At 43.3% G+C, this 24,984-nt stretch overlaps 1 protein-coding gene across 8 annotated transcripts in view; it reads left to right on the top strand.

The window, feature by feature from the left end:
- Positions 1-24,984, top strand: part of KCNMA1 (potassium calcium-activated channel subfamily M alpha 1) — a 708,582-nt gene that overhangs the window by 556,583 nt on the left and 127,015 nt on the right. For all 8 annotated transcript variants that reach the window (XM_072971241.1, XM_072971239.1, XM_072971250.1 and 5 more), the window contains exons 16-18: positions 7,530-7,598; positions 16,772-16,858; positions 22,803-22,879. In XM_072971241.1, coding sequence (XP_072827342.1) covers positions 7,530-7,598; positions 16,772-16,858; positions 22,803-22,879 — 233 coding nt within the window. The remainder of the gene's footprint in view (positions 1-7,529; positions 7,599-16,771; positions 16,859-22,802; positions 22,880-24,984) is intronic.

The raw sequence follows: 24,984 nt of genomic DNA on the forward strand, positions 1-24,984 counted from the left end.
CTTCCTGGAAGAGATGACACTTGTGCTGTGCCCTGCATGAAGGCTGGATTCAGAGAGGGAATAAAGGGGGAAGAGGGAATTATAAGTGGTAGGGAGCCTGGAGGCTGGGAGCCACATGGTGCCACCCAGAACTCTCTCAACACCCCGATCTCTGAGATTGTCCAATGAGAGCAAATTGATTTCCCCTTTAGGTGGGAGAAGGAGACAAATCAGTTATTTTGACCCGTGATGTATTCAGGGGGAAACAGCAATAGTGTTTTTATCATGAGAACTAGCAAACCTGAGGATGCACCCCCCCCTGCTGCCAGGTAGGACAGTGAGGGCAGAGAGAGGAGGGAGATGGGGAGGGAGGGACAAGGGAACCCCCCAGGTTCAGGGGTTCCATTCCTGCAAGAACACCATGTTCCAGGTCCTGAATCTCGTGGTGAGAGTATTACTCAGTCATTCATCACTTGCAAAATATAAAAGCTTAATTGTATCAGGTTTTTACAGCCCAGAGAGGATTAGGACAAAACATGTATTGGGAACACTGGAGTCTCTCTGTGTCCCCCTGCTGCTGATGGAGCAGTTAAAACCAGATTTGATGTGGAGCATTTAATGCCTGGGTAGCTTGAGGAACTCTGACCAGATCTTCACTTTGCTAAAAGGCAGGAGTTCTGCCCTCCAGCCCAGGTGCAAGCATGGATGCTTCTGGGCTGGTTTAAGATAGTGTGGGGGCTGGGGGAGGGTTCTTCATCCCCTTATCCACTTGCATTTAGGGGCCCTAACATTCAGAAAATCATGCTCACGTCCTGCGTTGTGTTATATGGACAGATCTTGCCAATGAAGCCACTTGAGGAAACTTAAATTTCAGACTGCCTGGAGGAAGCTTGAGTCTCTTGCCCAATGAAAATGACAGCTAGTTTAACTTGAGTCCTGTGAAATAACTAGTTCTTAGAGAAAGACATCCGAATTTGAATACGGAGCAGAAAGAAGCTCACAGACCCCGTTGTTACAGGATAGATTTATTTAGCCAGGCTGCAGAAATGAGTATTTTATGAGAATTTATGGAGAGGTGCAAGTCTCTTTAAAAAATATTTTTCCATGAAGAATTGGCCCTATTCATCCAATTATTCTGGGGGGCAGGGTATTGTGATTAGAGCTGAGCATATGTGAACACAGACAGGAATACAACATTTATGATGATTTCTACCACAAGGACCCAGAAGATGACCAATAATCCTTCTACGTGTTAGTGACTAAACTAGTGACCATAAGAGCTATTCAAACCCTTAACCAAAGGCTGCAGAGGCAGTGGCAGGTCTAGGTTTCTCTAGAGGAGGGGTCAGGGAGGCAGTCCAGTAGGAGATGCTGAGGCTTGACTTGATGCTGCGTCCACAGAGCAAACACACAGGCTACATTTGATATTTCTGATGCATAGTAATAGCAAAGCTTTGTAAAAAATGCATTTATTGACATTTTAGGCAAATGTTAATTGTCCATATCAAAGGATGCAAAGGTGTTTAAATTCACACTTCTTAGGTGCGCTTGTGGAGATATTGTGAGAGTGTGTGTTCGAGGGTGGAATGTGTGGGGGTCGCGTTCGAAAGCCTTCCCGCTCTGCCTCTCTCACAGCTACCCGGGAAATGGAATCTGAGCTACATTTGCATGAGCATTTTCAATCACTTCCGGTTCCCTGGTGCTAAGTCTTACGAATCCCGCTGTTTGCAATTTTCTCTAACTGGATGTTTCCCTTTTGAGAGCCTATCATTTTAAATCAGAGCTCCTGAAAGTGAATCTTTTTTTTCATCTTAGCCCCTAGATCCTAAAGATCTGGTTTCCCAACGTGCGATATTTACATCCACATCTACTCTGATTATGCATCTCCAGTCTGACATTCCCAGGGTCCCTCTGGGTAACTGAGGAGGGGCTGGTACTTCAGGGTGGGGCTGGGCTTGGAGGGCACGGTGAAAGCTGCCTCTCCTGTCCTGGTCCACTTAGCTCCTGGGTGAGTCATCGTTAGCAGCCCCAAACCACATCTTTGCATACCCTTCCTGAACACATAAGAAGGTGCAAACTCTACGACAGGTTTCTATGCTTAATTCACACCAGCAAGCAATCTTTCTAGTCAAGGGGGCTGATTTAATGGCAAGAACAATTTATTTCCCTCTGGGTAGGTGGAAACAGTTGGACTCTAATTCTTAAGAGCCTTTGTTCAGGAACATCTGGGTTGAAACTACTGTAGTTAACAGATGATGCTGGCAGTTAAAAAAAAAAAGGCTTTGTATAATGTCATTGTCAAATTTGGTAGACCTCTACTTAATAATTATCAAGAAAGCAATATAACTTGTTATTACAACAGTTTTATTGCAGATTGCTGGTTTAAGACCTTTTTGTGACAAGTGGCTTTTTTTTCCTTGAAAAAAAACGTCATTTCTATTCCCCTGTAATTATTTTTGCAACCAATGACAACTTCCTGTATTGGACATATTGGGGCATTTTATTTTAGAAACCAAGAATTAAATTATTGCTAACTTATGGCTGGTCTCATCCTGTTTATCACACTGTGAATGCTTTCTTGCTTCTTTCTTATACTCTACCTCATGCTAAGCCTCCTTTTTCTTCCCACCCCAATCCTGTATATGTTTAAATAAGCCGTAAGAATGACTTTAAGGACTGGATGAGCAAAACCCATTTTGCTTTACCGAAAAAATGACGTTGAATGATGCAAGTAAATATTTACTTTCAGGACATCAATTTGAAGTAACCTGAAGCATATTCTTGCGAGGAACCCTTTATAAACAGGATCTCTGAAGGGTTCCAAAGAGAAATTGCTCTCTGTATTTTAGAATTGTACTTACATCATGTCATAGCGGATTGAAGGCAAACATTAGATTCCCAGAGCATGTCACTGCTATTACTTCCTTCTATGCCCTTCTTCTCCTACCTGTCTGCTTCTAACCAACAAGTTAAAAAGCATCTTGTTTTCACAATTTTATACTCACTTCCAAGCCTTCTCTGCTAAACTAGACTTTCCTAGTTTACCACCATATCTATTTCATATCATTCCAGCAACTCAGGAGATTCTGCTCCCCATTCTTTCACACATTTATTTAATAAGCATTTATTGAAAGCTTTCTCTTTGCACTTGGCAGAATGCCAAGGAGACAAATTGTGCATCGTGCAATGAAGAAGCTTGGTTTATTGGTCAGAGAGGCAGTGAATGAATGATTACCACCGCACAGTACCACATCCACTCCCTGTTCACTCATCTTGATCTGCTCCTCCCCTGGGCCCATAATAGAGGCCGTACCTCAGCTGTAGCCTCAAGTCCAGCTCCCCGACATTCGCCAACTCTGGCAGGAACTAATGAAAAATTATGATTTTAAACAGGGAAAAACATCTTTCTGTTTACAGGGTAAATTGTAAATGACTCAAGATTTATACTTTGCAAACATCCAGAGGATACTCATTAGAGCAGAGAAAATAACCTAGATGCCTGTAGTGGGCAGGCAGTTAGCAGCAAAGGATTAGAAGGAGAAGGTCTGAGATGATAGGGAGTGGTGGGGACTGTGGCACCTTGGAGAGCTCGTGTCCCATCCAGAGCAGTAAGTGCTCCCAAGCTGCAGTCTCTTTTAGCTGTATGAAATGCAGCTCCAGTATGGCCATATCAGATTTAGCAAGGAAAACTGAAAAGCTAGTTTTTATATGAAATTAATCTGTGGGTATCTAATTTCAGTTTAAAAAAAAAATATTGTGCTGACCAAACAGTACCTCTCTGCATTTTGGGCTTCTGGCAACCACTTCATTTCCTTCACTTTTATAGAAGCATCTGTGTAGCATACTGCAGTGAGACTTGATTTCTACTTTTGACCTTTTTACATGAAAGTTGTTTAATCTTGAGCAAGTTGCTTGATTTCCACTTTTGGCTTTTCTTTGGAAGGGCCATTTGACCTTGAACAAATCACTTCCCCTTCTTTGGACCTCAGGCTTTTTCATCTATCTGAAAAGGACAGGACCAGCCAGTCTTAAAATGCCTGAGTGTGAAAATCTACGGTTGTGGCACTGTTTGCATATACACGCACACCTCTTTTTATTGCATATGTCTTTGTTGCACTTTACAGATGTTGCTTTTTTTTCCTTTTCTTTCTTTCTTTTTAACAAATTGAAGGTTTGTGGCAATCCTGCATTAAGCACATCTTTTGGTGCCATTTTTCCAGTAGTACTAGCTCACTTCGTGTCTTTGTGTCACGTTTTGGTAATTCTCACACTATTTCAAACTTTCTCAATATTTATTTACTATGATGATCTGTAATCAGTGATCTTTGATGTTACTATTGTAGTTGTTTTGGTATTTTTTAGCAATAAAGTATTTTTTTAATTAAGGTATGTACATTATTTTTTTTAGATATAAAGCTATTGCACATTTAATAGACCACAGTATAGTGTCAGCATAACTTTTATATGCACTGAGAAACCAAAAAGTTCATGTGACTTGCTTTATTGTTATATTTGTTTTATTGTGGTAGTCTGAACCAAGCCCACAATATCTCCAAGGTGTGCCTGTAATGACTTAGTTTACATTACTCTGTCCCTCTCTTCTTCATCCCTTTGGCCAGTGAACAAAAGCTTGTTTTAGGTCAAAGGATTTTTAAAAATAGGTTTCTATAAGGCTGTGTAAAATCATCTTAGATATAGATTTGAAAGTTATGAGAGAGCACTCCAAGATCTGCTGGCCCACCCTGTGCTAGGTAAGAAATATGCACAACACCATGTAGATTTTGACTTTAGAAAGCTCCTTTCTTTTTATATCTAGTTGGTAAATGATATCTAAGTAGCTAAGAAGACATAATTCGCCATTACTGTGAACTGTTTTTTCCCTTCTCACCAATAAGATCAAGGTCATTAGAGCAATTAAGATCCTCGATTCCCTTAACCACCAGCCCCAAATCGGAGTGGCGGTTGCTCGTAGGGTTTCAGCAAATTGGCCTCTTCATGATCTGTGCTAAGATCGGCCTTCTCCTTGAGTTTGGCACTTAGTTGCTATTTACATTAGAAAGTGCTTACTTAACCTGGTAATTTGTTTCAACAAATATTGCATAAGCCATCTGATATTTTAAACAATTTAAGCTTCAGAAGTAACAGTCCCATAAAGGGTGTGTGTTAGCCTGCACTGTATGGAACATAAATTAAGAAGAGCATTTTTCCAGCTGTAGTGGATATGTGGGTTGGTGTTTCAGCAGACTGCATAATCAGCACAAAGCCCAGGTCATTAGAGTCTGCTGGCAGGAATCAGAAAACCTGCAAATCACTGGGAGAGCCCAAATAAGCCTGGATGGAAGTGGTCCTTTGAAATCTGACTGTCTGTTGAAAGCAACACAGGGGCCCATACCCAGTCAGGAATGAGCAATCACTCTTGTTCCCATCAGAGAGCGTGCAGCCTTCACCAGCATCCTGCCTGCAAGCTGCACATCCACAGGTCCAGAGCGTCTGATAATGTCACTTTTCTATTTAAAACCAACCCAGAGCCCCCCATTCCACTTAGAATAACTTGCAGACTCCTTGCTGTGGTCACTCCCTGACCTAATTACTGTCATTCTTGACTTTGCTCACTCAGCTGCAGCCTTAATGGTGGTCTTCAAACACCCCAACTTCCGTCCTGCCACAGGGCCCTTGCACTTGCTGTTTCCATTCCCTCAAAAGCTCTTTCCCCAGATTCTCTCATTGCCTGCCTCTTCTCATCCTGCTCCAGTGCTCTGTGCTCTAGTGTTACTTTCACAGAGTGGTCCTCCTGGACCATTACACATAACACACCTTCTCAGTTACTCTGTCTTCGAAGGTGTTTTATTTTCTGCACAGTACTTGTCCTCACTGGGAAACTTATTATTACTTTTTTTTTTTACTTATATACTTGCTTATTGCATATCTCTCCCAAAATAAAATAGGCTTCACTGGGGATGAAGATGTTGTATATCCTGTCAGGTACTAGCTGGGGACCTTGGGCGAGTTACATGAGCTTTCTGAACCTTAGTTTCATCACCTGTAAAATAGAGATACCAATAGAAGTCTGAGTAACTGGGGTAACATCTCTCTCGTAGGGATCTTATAGGGGATTAAATGAGAACATGAAGGCCCTGACCTGTGACCCAGCACCTCCTGCCCCTTACAATGCTGGATAACCATCAACTCATTTCTCAACCTAACAGTCAACCACTGTTTTACTACCCAAAAGTCCTTAAAACATAAGCAATAATGCCCATTTTAGAAACCCATAGTACATAATGCGTATAATTCTTTTTTTTGTTTATGTGAGCTTTTATTTCTATGAGTTTTTACATAGAGATTTTTCACCTAACTGTACCAGGTTATTTACATATTTGTACCTATATAATGTTATTTGTTGATCTTATACCTGGAAATATTCTTCAAAAAGTCATTTTGAGTGCTAATAGCATATTGTACCCTACTTTATCTAACCATTGCCTTTTTATTGGACATTTAGGTTGCTTTCCATTTTTTTTTAAACTCTATATTAGTATGACTTCCTTGAACATCTTTACACATTCAATGCTTGACTGAACTTTTTTTTAGTTTTCTTGAAACTAAACCCCAGTAAGCGGATATCATTTGTTGAAGTTTCTCTGTATCAGTAGTTCCACGAGCAGGACTATGGGGAAGTCCAAACAAGTCCACAAGCTTTAAAGAAATAGTACTGGTGGGAGAGAGAAAGTTCAGACACATGAAACAGTAGGAAGTGATCAGAGCCGGTCTAAAATCAACTAAGGGCTAAATGACGTGGTTGCACATGAGATGCTGGAGGAGTTCTGAGAACAGAAAATCAGAGGGTGCCAGGAGCTGGAGGAAGCCTAGACGGAAGGTTAGATGTGACGTGGGCCTGGAGCACAGATAGGGAGGAGAGGAGAAGGCATTCTGGGGCTAAGAACTGCTTGAGTGAAGGCCTGGAGGCAGGAACCAGCCAGCCTCGAAGCAGCCTGGGCTGTGGGCAAGAGCAGAGGGCAGATGCGGTGAGACAGCTTGGATGGTGCCAGGAGTAACGGTTCCGTCGTCATGTGCTGGGCACTTACACGGAGGCTAAGGATTATTACCATCATTCCGAGCGCACAGGGGTCTGCTCGGAACAACAATATGAGCCATTTGTGCAAACGACCGAAATGGGATCCAAATAACAGGTCCAGCTGCTCCAAATACCTCCCTCCCCCTGCAGTTAACATTTTACTACCTGACCGAGTAACTAATGAATCTGGCCTGGCATAAATCCCCAGGCACAGATCCCTGCTTGGGGTCTGTGTCTAGACATCCAGACCTGAGTGTAATTTGCACTTTGAACGTTCAGCACCTTATCGCTCGCGAGAAATCAAGTCTAATGGGGAAGAAGCGGAGGTGTGGCTCCCATCCCCCTCCCATTGGCACAGTGACCATAGCATGAGGGTCCCTTGGATAATGACCGCATCAGGAGATGGAAAGAGTGTTTGTTATGTGGCTCTGGTCGTTCTGAAGCACTGACTGGGCGTTTCTCCTCCTCATTGCAGGCTGTGTTTTGTGAAGCTCAAGCTTCTAATGATAGCCATTGAGTACAAGTCTGCCAACCGAGAGAGCCGGTAAGTTTGCCGCGAGCCAGCGGGTGGCTGACACTTATGATGGTGAGCGTGCCCCCCGGGAACGTTCAGTCCACTTCTTTCTTACACATTATTTATTTGCTTGGAATCCTAATGCCACACTTCTCTGCCTCAAAGGCACATTTCAAGGCGTGTTCGACCGGACACAGCTCTTCTATCCCAGGCACTCCTGGCATCCCAGGCCCCACCAGACATTCAGAGCATTTTCTCCTGGGGAAAGGGATGAGGCATCCAAACCTCCACCCAGTCATGCTGGCTTGCACTTTGCACCCTCTCAGCATAACTGAGGACAGACCCTGTCCTTAAACCCATTTTTACTGCTATGAGCAAAAAGCAGGTGGACTCTGGCCTCCTTCATAGCAGGCATGGGGCAGAGCCGTGATGGGAGATACCAGCTCTCTTGATAGCCAAATTACAAGCAGCCTATTGTGTACCATATGTGTTTCTCCCGGTGCAACTGAAATCCAGGTGGCAGAATATCAGCTTCATGTAAATCAGCCAGGAGAGCAGGGCTTGGAGGCAGGAGCCTTCTTTACTTATTTATTTTGCACTTAATTATGTGCAACTCAGACTGATGAGGGACTGGGTCTGGTCGAAATAGATAACACCTCAGTCAATATATGGGTTTGCCTGTAAGAAGGAAGCATTGCATTAACAAGGCATTTTGTTGATAGAGTACTGTGTGCATTGCAGATAAAAGAGAGATGATTTTTGCTCCCTAATTCTTATCGATAGTTTTGGAAGGAAGAGAGCTCACTGAGAAATGCTCAGGGCTTTGTCCTCTGAAATGACATCCATGGTTTGTTCTTAGCTACACTAAATAAGTCTTCCTATAGATGCCCAAGGATGGGGTGCATATACCCTCCAACATACGCCTCCATAACTGAGCAGAGAACAGGTCAAGACTAGAAAGTTCCGGCTATCACCGTTTAAGGAGTTTTCATTATCTGGATGAATAACCCGATAAAGCCAGACTTCCAAATGCACAGTCCGTTGTCTCAAATACCAAAAACCAAACCAACAAACAAACCAGACACTGGATTGTAAGCAAGTCAATCCAGTGTTCTCTTGTTACCTTAACCACCAGATCAGGTTGCTCACAAAGTCAGTCTGATCACATGGGAAATTATCTTGAAAATCCAAATCAACCAAATGGAAGACAACATGGTAGATTTGGTGGCCACGTGGTAGAACATGGCAGCAGCTGTTAACAAATACCTATTGTAGACATATATTTTCCTTTTCTGTTTTGGCAAAGTGAGGAATATTATTTGCAAAAAACAAAAAAACAGAAAGTTCTTGGCTATTTGCTGTTGAACAGATAAGGTGGGTGTTTCTGGGCTTGCAGGCTGGCCCAGGCTGTTGCCAGTACTCACCTGTACCTGTGCAGGGAGATGTGTATCCTGGGTTTCTGCAAATGATATTCTCCATGTTGCTAAGTCAGTAAATCTTTGTGTAGTTCAGTGTTCTCTCTTTATCACTTTTGTGCATCTCTTAAAAAAAAGGTCACAATGCGGGTGATGCTGTGTAGTGTTTCTGGATGATTCTGGAATAATTTCATGGCAGAAGACTGTACCGTGAACCTTGACCCGTCATCTCCCACCTGCCACCTTTTGGTCCCAAGGAGGGGGAGAGAAAGGCCCTTCATGGTTCGATGTGAATCCACTGTTGCCATCCTAAGAAAAATAACTCAGAGCTTTCTGTGAAGACAAAATCTTTTATTTGATGGAGGCTCCAAGGAATTCACGAACTGAGATGTTTTCAACAAAGCCATGTTTATACATATAGATAATTTTTTAGATTTTATTTTTTCCAGAAAAGGGTGAAAAGAACTTGTTTGGCTTGGTTTTGGCTTTCTGTGTGCAGTTGCCAGCTTAACCCTCAAATGTGGCTTGGTCTCAGTGTGGAAGCACATTGGTTCTTGTGGAAAAAGGTGTGTTTGGGGGAATGTGGATCATTCCTCTGAGAAAACACGGGACTTAAACATAGTAGCCATGTTAAAAAGAACTGCATTTCTGACCCTTCCTGAGATAACATTGTCCTTCATTTAAAAGTGTCCAATTTCCCTTCCTCTCACGGGTCCTAAGTGACCGGGTGTTCAAATTCTGAGAACTCGCTTCTCTTTCCCACCCCGTGCCTCCGACCTGTGTGAACTACCTCTTTTGTTGCTGTTCCACCCCATGATACTGTTCCCATGCTTTGCTGAAAAACCTTGTTTTCACATGCATCCTCAGAATAATTTGAAACAAAGGTTTTATTCCTTCTTTCTTTCTCGTGTCAGTCGATTTATTATCAAATTGTTTGATTTTCAATTCTTTTCTTGTCGTTTTGCAGAAGCCGAAAGCGGTATGCCCTCTTCGTTAACTTTCCTCCCAACCTCCACCCTGTCTTCACTTCCAACCACAGGACTAACCCTTTGCCAAGATTTCAGGAAGATAGAGATTATATATATGTGTATATGTATATATAATCTCATTCCCTTGTCTAGTAGATACATATATATGTGTGTGTATATATATGTATGTTTATATACAAACCTCTTTCCAACCAGAGTACCTAAAAAGTGAAAGTAGTATATTGCTTTTCTTGTTTGATTTGTTGATTCATTCGGATGACGCACTAACTTCTTTGCAGGAAACCTACAAAAAACCAAAGGCCCCATCCTGTTTTCAGTCATGGCACCAATTATAGGAACCAATGCTATTAAAGTTGAAAAGGACGACGCTTCTCTCCAGCCCTTAGTGTCTGTTTCCGTCCTGTCCTGATGTGTCTTTGTGTCCACCAGACTCTGTGGTACCATCTGTCTGCATACCACATCCACATTCCCAGTGACCTCCTCCCCACTGTGTCTGGTTTCCAGTTTGTAGACCTGAATTTGTGTCCTTTTATCCACAAAACAGAGACCAAGCCCTTATACGTAACTCTTTTCCCTTACGCTCATTTTGATGATAGCATTTTGCGTACTTTCTTTCTGGGCCGGTACTCAGTGCAGACTTAGCGCACTGCCACTAAATTGTCAGATTACCACATTTGATTTACTGAATGAGTACTGTTTATTGAAATGACCTCATGGCTTTCTTTTTTTTTTCCCAGTGTGTTTGGGCATATTTCTTAATATAAAGTATCTCAACTTTTACTGTGTGACTTCACCCTGTTTTGCTGCTGTTTTATGTTGCATGAAGCATGACAAAATCCTCACTGATAATTTTTTCTCCCTAACATTTTGGGTAATATTTCCGGTGTAGTTTTTTTTTTTTAATAATGTGTTCTCTAAGATCGTATTGTTGAAAACATTCTATTGAGATGCCTACTTGTTCATCTTCTCAAGAGTTGTTTTGCTCTGTGGTTGTATTCACTGTCATGTGTTTGTGTTTGTAATTGTGTGTGTATTTGTCTGGAACTCTCTCCAAAGTCAGATTCTTGTGTGATTTTTTTGAGTAGAGGTGGCTTCCTGTCAGTTTGGTATTATTGCTATGATCCAACTGCGAGAAGTTACTGCAACACTTTGCATCTTCAAAGGTCCACAGTGGTTGCACCTCTGCTGTTGGCTTTTGGCCTTTGAGTCCTTTTATCTTGTGGTGGAAGCATGTTGTGATGTAGGCATGACTTGTCTGAAAGCGTATAAGAAAGTGACATGGCTTGCTCCCAGAACCAAATTTCCAGCCTGGTCCTTCCCAAATGAACTCTCTCTTCCCCATCCCATATGGCTACTGTTTTCCTTATGTGCAAAATAGATTTTAAGTTGCTATTTCTAAAATTATTGAGATGGATTCAGGCTAAGCAAGTCCTTGCCTCTGTCACTGGCAGACCACGGTGGCGGTCACTCAAATGTGACCAACTGGGAGCAATCTTTATTATGCTGTCTCTGTGTAAGTGACTTGGGCTCAGATATATTGAAGCATGGAATACACACTGGGCTCTTACATATATTCTTTAAATAAACGTGCGTGTGTCTAGTTGTGTGGGAGTCCAGCAGAATATATTTTAAAGCCTAGAAGAAACGAAAAGTTCCAGGAAGGCAATAAGATTTGAGATTTGGGGTTTCTGTAAGCTGTGCCCTAACACAGCCCATAAACTACAGGGCAACTGTTGGGTCAACAATCGTATACGACCTTGTGTGGTCAGAGAGGCCGCTTCCCAGTGGCATGATTCATCTGGGCACAGCATGAACTGAAGTCCTAGATGGCCCTTATCTTCTCGCTCTAGTTAATGACGTCCCAGTAGCTGGCTGGACATAGACATAATCACCATGTTATCAAGTACGAAGTCTCTTCTTATGTGAGTGATATTTTTGTAATTGCCCAGGGAATGGTACGCTACCCCTACCAAAATTGAGAGGAGTGGAGAGAAATACGCATCTGTCATATTTATCCATAATGGATAAACGTTTCCTTTAAAAAATATCTGTCTCAGTTGAATTACTGATCCTTGGTTTTCCCCTCAAACAGCTAACAAGTCGAGTTCATGATGATTGACAGAGGAAGGACTAGATGTTTCCCAATTGTTATGCATAAGTGGTGGAGAAAAGGAACACATTATTTTGCCCCATTAAGCCCCAAATCTCCAACCTGACCAAAGTTCAGTGAAAGATACACCATGAAATGAGTTTCAGCGTGAGGTCTGGTGCTCCCCTCCTGGGGGAACCCGAAAGACACTTTTCCCTGTTGGGCTGAGCCCCACTAGTGATTCCATGTGAATGTGGACACATATTTCAGTTCTAAGGGAATGGTGGATTTTCAGTATTGAAATCAATTGTGCCAACTCTCCAAATGACTAGCCGTTTCTATATCTGAACATTTACGTATTTATATTTAATGCATTTGGGAGATTGTTAGCTCATTTGCCAAAACCCCTTAGAAGAAACATGGTCCCTCCTTTGGTAGCCCCGACGGATGAGAATTGCAGCTCGGTCTTGGAAAGAACAGCTGTGACTACCTTTCTCTTTATTAGAGAAGGAAAGAGACACTTTTGGAACTGAGACCAATGCTTATGGTTTTCATTCGTTCAACAAATAGTTGAAATGTGCCCATTGCCTGCAGGGCTGTAAACTGGCTACTATGAGACACTTATTTACAGAAGTAAATAAAACAAGATTATGCTTTTCACCCCTTTATTTCACTATGGGTTCCCTATAGAAAATGTATCTTTGCTCCACAGGGTGGATAAGGAGCTAAAAGAGTAAGTCCAGGTACAAAACTAGTTTGAGAGCAAAAGAAAGAGAAAAAGAGAGCAAAAATCCTTGGGAAAGGGAATCACACCAGCCCTTTGCCTCCAGCTGTTACTGAATGGTTTCCATTGAAATTAACAAGGTCATAGAAGAAGGAGATAATTTATAGTTCCTTGAAATGAGAGAACGTCCACCCCTGCCAAGAATGTATCCCTGTTGGAATTCTGCTAATTGATATATGGACTTTTTTCTTAGAGATTTTCTTGATTCTTCACATGACACATCTTGAAGTTTATCTCTGATAAGCTAGTGAATTAGACAAAATTGGAGCAAGAGACTGATTTAATGTGATGCACACAGGGACGTTTGGCAGTCACAAGAGCAAAACAAACTTAACACTGGATATTCTTTTAAGAGATCAAAGATCTTTGGGAAGATTTACATATTCCCATTAGACGGTCAATAATGTATTCTAAGGGTAGCAGGCACTTGGCTGGAAAAAAATGTTTCTTCTGTCTAAGATCCTTATCTTTTTATATTTTCAAAGAGAGGAGGATTTACTCCATTTAAACTTTCTAGATTTGGAACGTGGATAGACGACTCAATGTCTAAAATATCAAAAAGGTAATATATTTTCTCAAAGAGACTTTGAAACTTTGTATCCTTACACAGGACGTATTATATGCAGTGGTCCCCTGAAATCAGGGGCACCTTTTTCTTTACCAAACCCTTACATCTATGAGTGGAATCCAGCACAATGAGCTTCTTTATGTATATAGATTTCTTCATTTATTCTCCAGAGCTGAGCTCAGTCTCTCGATTCCCACCCAGAAGGCTGCCTTAGCCTGATTGGGATATTTGCAAATGAGGCAACCTCACATCTTTCATGAGATGATTTAAAGCCTCTCCCCCATCCAAAAGAGAACAACAGGGCATCCTGGAGTCGCACAGTCAGTGATGTCCTTGGAGGTGCTTTTAGTGCCTTACACAATCAGCTGTAAGTTTTAAAGAATAGAGGTACTCCACTGTGCAGCCAAAAACCAGTGCAAATGAGCTCATCCCCAGATGTTGCAGGGGGGTAAAATGTTTTGGATACTGCTATCAGTACAAAGATCTTTCAAGCCAGTAGAGTGCCTCCTAGGTAGTTTTTTAGCACCAAAGACAAAACGGGGAGCTGTGATGCTGTGAGAGATTATCTACCTCTCGTTTACTTGGTAATTATTTTGACCATGAATTAAAGACCTACCATGTGGCCCTCAGCACACAGTGTGTCCTTTAATTCTCTTAGTGACACTGTAAGCTAGTGATTATTCACCCCATTTTACAGATGAGAAGAGTGAGGCTTAGTGGCAGGTACACGCCCAAAGCCAGGACCTAAGCTCGTCAGCCTGACACAGTCACCTGCTCACTGAACCAACGTCGGCCACGAAAACTGAGATTTGAACACAAATCTGCCTTACATCAGCGCCCAGAACACTTCCTCTCTGCCATGCTAACTTGACTAAAGCAAGCCCGAAGGCTGTGACAAATTATCTCAACCTGCTGTCTCCAGAATGACAGTCCTGAATTCTCACTGTATGCCAGTTCTTACTCGCTTTGTTACTAGAGAACAAAGGAAATGAGAAGAAGCTTTCCATTGATGGGAACCTTACTCTCACCGAACTCCCACCATGATGCAATGGGCTTGATCACTCTGTGCAATTAATGAAGCACAGGATGTAAAAAAGGAAAACAGGGTTCTGTGCGAGACTTGTTTTGCGCATATATGTCACCAAGACATTGATGAGTGTCAAATTTCCCCTTTTGAATTGTATTGTTAAAAATCAGATGGGATTTTTTTTTCCACTCAAGAAGCCTTTTTACACTTTTATATGACTACACATCAAAATGTAGGCTTTTCTAACTTTAAGGAATTAGCTCCTTTAAACTCCAGAAGGATCCAGAGCTTTTCATTATGTCCCTGTATTTATTATTCTTGAGTGAACAGTCCTTCATCTCATTATGGGGAGGGTATTTTGATAAGAAGTCCTGGGTTCCATTCCATGGGGCCAGCTGAAGTGATCATTTCATTAAAAATGAAATACACTTTTGGCTCTTCTTGGCCATTATAGATAATAAAAATGACAGTAAGCAATCTGCACTGAGCTTTCTGTGCCTTATCTCCCTGAATCCTCTGAAGAAAGACTAGGCTGATCATCACCATCTTGTAGATGAGGCAGTTAAGTTCTAGGGAGGTTTAGTGACTTGTCCCAAGTCACACAGCTACTGAATGGCAGGGCTGGAATTTGGATCCAATTTCTGATTGCAGAGCCAGGGTGCAGAAGAACTGCCCTGCAGGCAAGGGGGAAAGGAAGTACGCAAAATCCAGCATTCTGATCTTCTAAAGCATTGCATTTCACTGGCTTTGAAAAAGGACTCCATCTAAGTGGTAGAAACTCTGGCCCTTTCCCTCTTATGATCGTGAAAAGTCAGAGGGCTGTTAAACCTAGGTGAAGAGTGTTGGAGGGATAACTAGGAGGTGCCTATGCAGCGCCCCTGCCTGTCACAAGCTGCGCTGTTAGCGTGACCTGCTGCTTCCTGACTGGTGAGGAATCTCTCTATTGCCTTTGGTTCTAGGGCAGGACACTCAAATCAAATCTTCATGGACTCCTATTACTTAGCGTTAATCACAGCGATGTCACAGGACTGGTTTCCTCCTGTCAGGTCTTGTTACGGGTAATAATGGATGCTCTTGTGAGCACAAACATTTTGCAATAATGATCTACTCTTGAGTTCTCGGAACAGAACAGAAATTCACCTGGGTCCTTCCTGCCTTGCCACACATACATCACTCAGTTGGTCCCAGCACTTTTCTGGAATGATTTTAAATACTTCCCTCCATTTTGATTGTGTTAGGCAGTTGAAGACTTTCTTGAGCCTGATTCCAAACATCTATTACCTTAAACACCAGCTTTTCAGATCAAAGAAAATGTCTGCTGTGTCTACGGCTGCATTTAGAATGCCTGAATTCCATGTCCATTAAGCCCAAAGCCTCATCTCAGTCTCTGTGTAAGATATTCCTGTATTCTGTTTTTGACCTGAAGAAAATTAAACTTGTTTGTTTCATCCATTTATTAGATTAGGATACACTTATCTCTCTGTCAGTCCAAATCCAACTTGGTCAGCTAATCTATTTATACCACTTTGAAATAGGACAGTGTATATTTAGGTTCCTGCCTCCCTGCGGGGGAAGTTTCTTTTTTTTTTTAAGGGCTAATTTGCACGTGTTTTTTAATTACAATTGGCCCCCATCAGGATGTACTAGACACATACCTTATTCAAACACTCCCTTACATTTTTGTAAATAGACTGCGATCGTTAAGTGTTTCCCATTGCTGGCATTTTTCTTTCTCTTTGCTAAGGTAGGTCCAATTCTTTCTACATTGGCTGCACATGGAATTCGCTTCCATGTCCTTATCAGGGTTGTGCAGATGTTCCGTTTACTTCTGCACTGGTTACAGGGGTCTCATACCATTCCCTGGGCAATATGTGGTGTGTATACACGTATGTTTCTATATGCATATAGGGGTCCCATGAATGCTATGTTATCAAATGGAAAATTTTTGTAGCAATAGCTCTGTTAAACCAATCACAGTCAACACTGACCTTCAACAGCAGTTTTCTAAGGGATACATTTAGGAACTTTGCTTCAAATCAGAAGCCCACAAAGGCAATCCCATTGTTCAGACTCAGCTCCCAAACCTAGATTTGCTTTGATATCTGCGACTGGGGCGATGCCAGCCTGGGAACTGGGCAGCGGAGATTTATGATGGTAATATCCAATTACATGTGTGGGACAGTGGACGTCAGGCTCTAGGCAAAATCTTTGGGGGAAGCATTAGACTAGTGGGCCCCCTATAAAATAACAGTATGGTGTAGCCAACAAGGTTTTCTTCAGAACATGACCTTACAACTGTGTCTTCTTTCTTTGTTTTTGTTCACTGAGCAGTATATTAATTAATCCTGGAAACCATCTTAAGATCCAAGAAGGTACTTTAGGATTTTTCATCGCAAGTGATGCCAAAGAAGTTAAAAGGTAAGAGTTTATTTTCATTTGCCTTCCTTTCTGGCTCAGCCATAGACATCTCCATCCACAGAGGTGGGCGTGCTTCCAGGATGCACCGGGCTCTAACCCCAAAGCTTCTTAACATGGCTATGAGCATCAAAGGGTGCCCAGTCTTAGGAAAAAGAGACTGTGCTTTCAAATGCTTCCACAATCAATGTCACATCTTTGAATTAGAATAATAGCATTTTAGAACTAGGAGGGTCTAGATACCTGCTCTTTCATTTTCCAAGGGAGGAAAGTGAGTCCCAGAGAGCCTAATTGGTTGTTCAAAGTCATCTTGATTCTTGATGAGCCAGAATGACACAACATGAGACATCTGGCCCCTTGTCTCATGCTCTTCACCAGTATTATCCAGGCAAATTTCCTCTAGAATTAATTATTTTCTACTGGACATGCCGAGTGGAATCTCAAGTTTCTCAGATTAATTTCAGGTGAAACACTAAACTGGCTATATTTCGACTTGTGGCCTTCTAGGTAAGTGGCTAAAGTTGTCAGATTTAATTCTTAAGCCTCTGTAGGTACAGCCAAGGATTTCATTGGTCCCCATGTTTCATGGCACTTTTATTAGTATCCTTAAATCTGTTTAAGCAGCCGAGGAAATTATAGAGCTTTTTGCAGAACACCGTGGAATATTGTGATATTTGGTTCTAACCTATGAACTAGGAAAAAAATTTCCTAGCAGAAAATATAACTCAGATGGTCAGATAGATTGCTCAGCTAAACAACAATGCTACATAAAATATTTTAAATACATAATTAATTTTCAAGGTCTATAATTATTTATATAAGACTGTTGTCTTCGTTTATTGCACTCCTACTTGGAGCCAGGGCTGCGCTGGGTGTTCTGCGTCCTTTGTTGCTCTTCCTTAGAATAACCTGGTGAGATAGGTCCTCTAAAACTCTGAGAGCTTTGGTTTCCTCATCTGTGAAGTTGAAACAAATGATTCGTCCAAGACCGTGAAGCACATGTCAGAGCCCAGATTGAAACAGGACTTTCCTTTTCTGAAACCCACATGCTCTACCACCCTTAACAGTGCCAGTGAATTCTCATGCAGAGTTCAGTGTGGGCCAGTGCTGGTCTAAGCACCGGCTGCCAGATGTCAATGAACTCACTTAATCCTCTCAACAGCCTACCAGACAAGTAGCATTACTATCCCCATTTACATGTGAGGAAACTGAGGCACAGATTGGGTAACTAACCAAATATGCCCTGCTAGTGGGTCATAAAGCCAGGATTTAAAACCAGGAAGTCTGGTTCCAGAACTTATGCTGTTTTTCTCCCTTTCTTTCTTTTTTCTTTTTCTTTCTTTTAAAAATTTTATTGATTGATTGATTGATTGATTGGTTGGCATAAGGTCAGTTTACAAGGTTGTGTTAGTTTCTGGTGTAGAGCAGTAGTGGTTCGTTCTTAATTATTTGCCAAAAGGTGAGCCTGCAACGCAGAGCAGCAGACCTATGAGATTTGATAGCTGACACTTACTATTTTCTTTCTCTTCACCCACTCTTGCAAACTAACCATAGTAGTTATAAAACCTTTTAGGAAAGAAAAAAAATGGAGCGCAGCAGCGAAAAAAAATCCTTGAAATTGAGCTGTCTAATGACTTAAATTTACTTCTGCAAATTGGGAAGGGATTATCATCATTCAGGTGTGGAAGAGGAACATCTCCTTATCCAGTTCATGGAGCCTCACCCTTTTCAGGAGTACCTCCCACCAAAACTGGGTTCACTGGAGAGAGGAAAGTGGGGGTAAATGGGACTGAAGCTCCTCCAGATCTTCTGGAAGAGAAGGTTGTGCCCTGGTCCAGACTGCGAGGCACAAAAGCTGGAAACAGCATCTCAGCACCACGCTGGGGGACTGGGGAGCAGAGCGGTACCATCGATCACATGTCCCTGCCGGATAGCAAATAGAACATGAACATTTGTGTAATTCTATTTCCTCTTGCATCTCTCACTAATGAATGTCACAAATACCAGGCAGTCCAAAAAACAAATTACCTCCTGTATTAGGGAGTGCAATATGTCTCATTTCAGTGTTTTATGGCATTCACAAGTACATGCTGACACCATCAGCCTCAACACCAGCCTGTAATTTTCCGTGCTGTGTGATGTGTCAAGAGCAAATGCTGTCAGTTAGGGGATTCAATAGATGAAGACTGCAGAAAACTGCAGAAAGGACATTGGAGGTTTGAATGAAACTAAATAAGTTTTGTAAAAATGGAAAAGTGGATTATGATGATCTAGTATTGGGTTTGCACCCTCTGCTGCAAGAGAACAACAGAAAAAGTTAATGGATTTGTAGCTCCTAGAAACTTTCCGATGCAAAATTTTAGGAAGAGAGGCATGAACCCCTCCAAGCATTCTCATACTCATTTGTACATCAAATGTCTGTAGGATACTGACTTTCGAGAACACTCTGTACTAGGTGCCAGGGAGGCAGTGGTGAACAGTGGAGAGAAGACCCTACTCTCATGGGCTCACATTCTGGGGAGGAGAGAATTGCCGTTTTGTTTATTCGTGATGCAAAGAATTAATGCAAGTGTCACTGACTGAGACTGGGTGTAAGGGAGAGGTACTTGAACAGGGATGGGAAAGAATCCATCATACAAAGATCAGAAGGGAAGAGAAGGCATGGTTGGGGAGATTTCGTTGTGTTCGGGAAGCCTCCAGGAAGAACATATCTGGGTCAGATGAGGTTAGAGAGAAGGCAGGGGCTGGTTTCCATAGGACTTTCTGCTGAGCTTGCGCTTTTTATAATATGGCGTCATTGGTGGCTTTAAACTAGCAGTGATATAGTCTGATTGATGTTGCTAAAAGGTGTTTCCTCCTGCATTGTGGAGAATGGGGTGTAGTGGGGTAGGAGGGGAGGCTCATGGACTCAGAGACTACTGCATAGTTTAGGCGGGAGAGGATAGCTAGGACTAGATTGGTGAGTGCAGGTGGAGAGAAGTAAGACCAATTCAGAACATATTTTAGAGAGTCTGTAGGACCCATTGATGAACTGGTTATAAGAAGTGGGGGAAAAAAGAGGAATCAAGAAAGGAGCCTAGATTTGGAGCTTACATGATTGGGTAGATGATGGCTCCATCTTACTGAGATGGAGAAAACTGGAGGGGGAGCAAGTTTGGGGTGGTCAGAAATTCAGAATTCTAGCTGGGCTAAGTTAAGCAGGAGAGGCATGGTGAGCGTACACATGGAGATATCATAATGCCAGTTGGATTTAAGATTCTGACATTCTGGGAAAAGGTGAGGACTGGAGAAGTAAGCTGGGGTGCTGTATCAGTGAGGGTCCTGGCAAGAAACAGAAGGCACACTTAAATGGGAAAATGGAGGAGAGTTTGATGAAGGGACTATATAAAGTTGTGGGCAGAGAGTTAAGGAAAACCAACACTGGATAGCCAAACACCCCAGAGCTAGCAACAGAGGGGCACCACTCTCAGCCCTCAATCTGCAGTCTCAAGGGGAAGGAGGGCTCTCAGAACCTGGAGAGAGAGGTTGTAGTGCAGGAAAGGCTGCCTGGCAGGAGCTGGGTCCTTCAGCAGAGAAATGTTGCCACGACCATTTCATGACCTCTTTCACCCTCCAGTCTCTTGCTGGCTTCTCCCATTGACCAAACGCAGCAGGAAACCTGAAGGCAAGGAGATCCTAAAGGCCAGCCTTGCAGGACGCAGCTCTGGTCTTCCTGATGGTGCATGGGGCAAGGCCACTCGCCAAGAGCTGCTTGGAGCAGGCGTAGGGTGAGGAGGAGAGGGCGTCATGAGGAGAGCAGAGAGAGCTGAGATGGGAGGAGGAGGGATGGGGGTACCCACTCCCAAGCAGTGTGAAAAGGCTTCTGGAATCCACAGCCATGGATTTAAAGTGAGATCAGTCAGCAGAGGTGTGCCCTTTCCCCAGTAGTGTGCAGGTGTGCAGTAAGGGGTGAGCATGAGAGGCAGAGGTGTGTGGAAAGAGAATGATGCTTACAGAGAAAGGCCATTTGGCAGAAGTCAGCTGAAGTTAGTACTTTGTCCCCTTCACTTGGGGGGTGTGTCTCCAGGTCACCACAGACCTCTCCCCGGACGTCCTGCACCCCTATTTTACTTATGAACTTTACCTGCTGGATCTTTGTGTAGTTCACTTTCATAATTCAGCTTTAATTCATGAAGTAATCATATTTTATCTTTTCAATAGTCTATTCAGACTCATTCTCATCTCACCATCTCTTTAGTGGAAAGATATTAGGACCTTGGGCTCTGGGACTATATTATGTGGATTTGAATCCTGGCTCTGCCACTTTTAGCTGTGTGACCTTGGGCAGAATGCTTAACTTCTCTATGCTTCAGTTTCCTTATCTTGTATAACAGAAATAATAATCCTATCTCCTTCAAAGGTTTGTTTGAGGATGAAATATGTTCATTCTTATAAGATGCTTAGAACAGCTCCTGGCCAATGATCTGTGCTCTATAAATGTTAGCTATTGTTTTTGTTACAATTATTATTATGTGTAAAAGTATCAAAAGGGGAAGAAAATAACCAAAGGCAGTGGAAGCAAAATCTCTTCCTTCTTTCCTGTCCTTCCACTTTCCAGGCAGGTCATCACTGATTGGGTCCTTAGTGGCATTGCCACTCAGGCAAATAATTAGCTGGCTTTTCTTTTTTGTCCATGGACAAAAACTGGCATTTAAATAGGGGATGAGCTGCTAGGGTGGAAAGAGCACTGGACTTGGATTTAGAAGTCCTGGAGCCGGCCAAGGTCCAGAAAGGATGACTTTGGACAGGTCACCACAACCTCCTCAATTTACAGATGAGGACACCGAGTCCCAGGGACTTTGGCTGCAAGTTCTCCATGGTCTCTTCCAAATCCTGAAGTCTTACTGTTGGTTTCCAATCAGTGCCAATCGTAAATGAAGTCTTGTGAAAACCATAAAAAGGAACCAAGAATAAAAGGGTCAAGAATTATGTTGATTTCTTCCTAGCCCAGGTCGAAGAAAGACTATGTTCCTCCCTGGCATTGAATTGCCTACTGGGAGTGGTGAAGGAGATAAGCCAGGAATTTTGTTAGTCCCAGTATCCAGAAGGTTGTTTCAATGAATTTTATCACAGAACCCTCAGGACTGAAAGGACACAGCCCCCCAGTGAATTTTAAACAGTGCTCCAGTGATCTTGTTTTGTCTCATCCGGGGTATCTCTGACGCAGCCACTGTACCTTGTAATCGCATACCAACACTTGAATCCCGTGAGGGGATTTGCTTGTTGATTGCTTCCTCTGGGTCTCCTTCTATCCACCTCAACCCTGTAATACTCTCTGCCCACCTCAGCCCAGGGGGCAGCTGAGCTGCATGCCTTAGAGAGAAGAAAACCTTCACTGATGGCGTGTTGTCAGGCTTGGAGAGCATGGGAGTGGGTCCAGCTAGTTTGAGAGTAAAATATGGGCTCGAAATCCCTCAACCTCTCTCTTTGGCTGACCAGAGAAAGCACTTTAAAGTCACAAGGCTAATATTTTTATTTGATTATGAATTGTGCCCCTTTAGTTCCTGTTTGAGCAGGCTGTCAGGATGTTGAAGGTGTATTTAACTTCCCACCGAGGGCCCAGCGCTGGTTGCCCACGTGTTCTGATGAGCAGCATTCAGTTCTGTCCTCCACAATGAAAGAGGAATGAGCAGACGTGGTGTGTCACATCAGCAGTCTTTCTCCTGGCTCCTTTTCAAATAAAAAGTTCACGAAAAGAAGCACTAACTCAAATTGCAGAATCCTATGTTTGAAATGAATGGTCTTGCAACAAACATTTCCGTCTGTAAACGTCTAAACTTTTCAGAAGATTAAAGGAAATTAGTGCTGGCGTGTTTCATTAATTTGGCACCATGATGGAGGAAATGTGGTCCTCATTTCACTTGGGTGGATTATGAAACGTGTCAGTTTTTCCATTCTCTTTCTCCAGGGCATTTTTTTACTGCAAGGCCTGTCATGATGACATCACGGATCCCAAAAGAATTAAAAAATGCGGCTGCAAACGGCGTAAGTAGTGTTTCTTTCCCCCTTCCCTCCCTCCTGCCTTCCTTTTTCCCCAAAATTCATTTCCCTTCTCCTTTTCCCTTTCAAGAAACACTAAACATCAAGAGGTTTCTTGAATATGTTTATGTTTCACCCCGCAGTTTAAAGAGACAGGAAAGAAATACCTGTCCTTGCTTGATTAGAGCAGAGGATGAAAAGTCACTGCTGTCAACACCTGGGCGTGAACCTCATGCCTGATCCTCACTTCTTGACTCTAAGGGGATGACTCTAGGTAGATGTGTCCAGTCGAACACAGTCAATACGATGTATGAAAAGGAGGGCAGGCGAGGCCTGGGAGGAGCAAGCGTTTTTGCACAGTGATTTCCGATGGATGGGGGACCACCACGTGTAAAGATGGCTGTGCTAGGGCTGAGAGGGGAACTGAGTCTGAGGACTTGGTCTCCCAAATGGGAGCGGACTCTCTCTCCATGTGGGGTTCCTGCAGGTTTGGGTACCGCAGCCCAGAGTTTTCAGTTGTGATACGCTCGGATTGGCCCAAGAAAAGAACTCGGTCATCACCGGTGGGCTTTGTTTGCCGTCGTCCCAGTGACCAACCTCAAGCCCCACTGCCCTTTGGGGTGGACTAGGTTGGGCTCACGATAGCTTCTGGTGTATCCTGTCTCAAACTCCTTACAAAGCGGCTTGCCAGCGGGACCTCTTCAGAAAGATACAGTAAATCAGGAGTGTTGGAGGGTGAGCTTTCGAAAAGCTAGCACTTGAAGTGAGGTTTGCAGTGATTAGGTTGTGTCGCCTGACGAAATTGTGCACAACCCTAGAGGAAACAATAGCGATGCCTCCCTCCCTGTGGTGACTGAACGTTCCCAGTGCTCGCGGTGGTCATCATCCCCTTTGCTCCTCACCATGACCCCGTGTAATTGACAGGGGGTGTTATTAATCCCATTTTTTAGAAAGAGGAAACAGAGGCTTCAAGTTTAGTGAGAAGATGAGACTGCTGAGAGTCACACAGGTCTGGCAGACCAGGTTTCGGGCTCACCTGAAGGTCTCTCTCGATGCTGCATCCTGATCATTTTTGCAAGAGAAGGGCAAGGTGGATGACCTTGGGTCTGAGGAGTAAGAACCCAGTTGTAAGAGATCACTCCATAAAATACTTTTCACAGGTACAAACCAGACAGAAGGGCCCCCATTCCTGAGATATGCTGATCGAAGCCAGGACTTCCTTCACAGCACCCCTAAAAGGGGGCACAGTAAATGCAAAATCAGTGAGATAGAAGCATTGCTCTGCTGGAGCACGGAGGAGACACTCAACCTCGTGGGCGAAGACCCAGGGGTAGCACTCTTGGTCCAGAGCAGTTTCTACAGAAATCCTCTCAGGCTGATTGCTCCCCCTCCCCCACTGACTTAACATCCATGGCCCCTCATCCACCAGCTCTGACACCTCCCCAAGATGAGTCTCCGTATCACTTGACAAGAGCTTCTAACTTAGATTCTTGGGGCCTAAGAATTCTCCAATTCCTACAACCTACCAGGAAGAGCATCTAAGGGCCTGTCTGTCAAGGCACAGAACAGACTCACTCCCCATCCATCCCCCAGATGCAGTGACTCAAATGGCCCTTCTCGCCAGGCCGAGCACCCAGCTCAGCACAGTTGGTTGGAAACACAAAAACACAGCTCAGATGACCCGGCGTTGCCCAAATCATTTCCATCCGAAGGAACACAGCACCCCAAGGCGGGAGTTCAGGAGAAAGGGTGAACTCTTTTGTGAGGGAGCACTTGTAGTGGAGGGGATTGGGGCGTGCAGGAGAACACTGACGCCTATAATCCATGACGGGATATTTGCCAGAGAACCTGGCCCCATGGGGGTGTCAGTGAAATGGTAAGGCTTCGTTCCCTTGTCGAGTAGCCATTCATGTGTTTGTGAGGGCCTTCTTTGTGCCCGGTCTTACTCTTGTTGCTAGGGATGGAGCGGTGAGTGATGTAGTCCCTGCCCTCCTGAAGCCTTCACTCTGGTGAATGGAGACAAGCAAGGATCATAGAAATAACGAAACACCTTTAGAGAGGGACAAGTGCTCCGGAGAGAAAGGGGACGGACTGTGGGTGTGAGGAGCCTG

The sequence above is a fragment of the Vicugna pacos genome, chromosome 11, assembly GCF_048564905.1.
Source record: "Vicugna pacos chromosome 11, VicPac4, whole genome shotgun sequence".
Classification (NCBI taxonomy): domain Eukaryota; kingdom Metazoa; phylum Chordata; class Mammalia; order Artiodactyla; family Camelidae; genus Vicugna; species Vicugna pacos.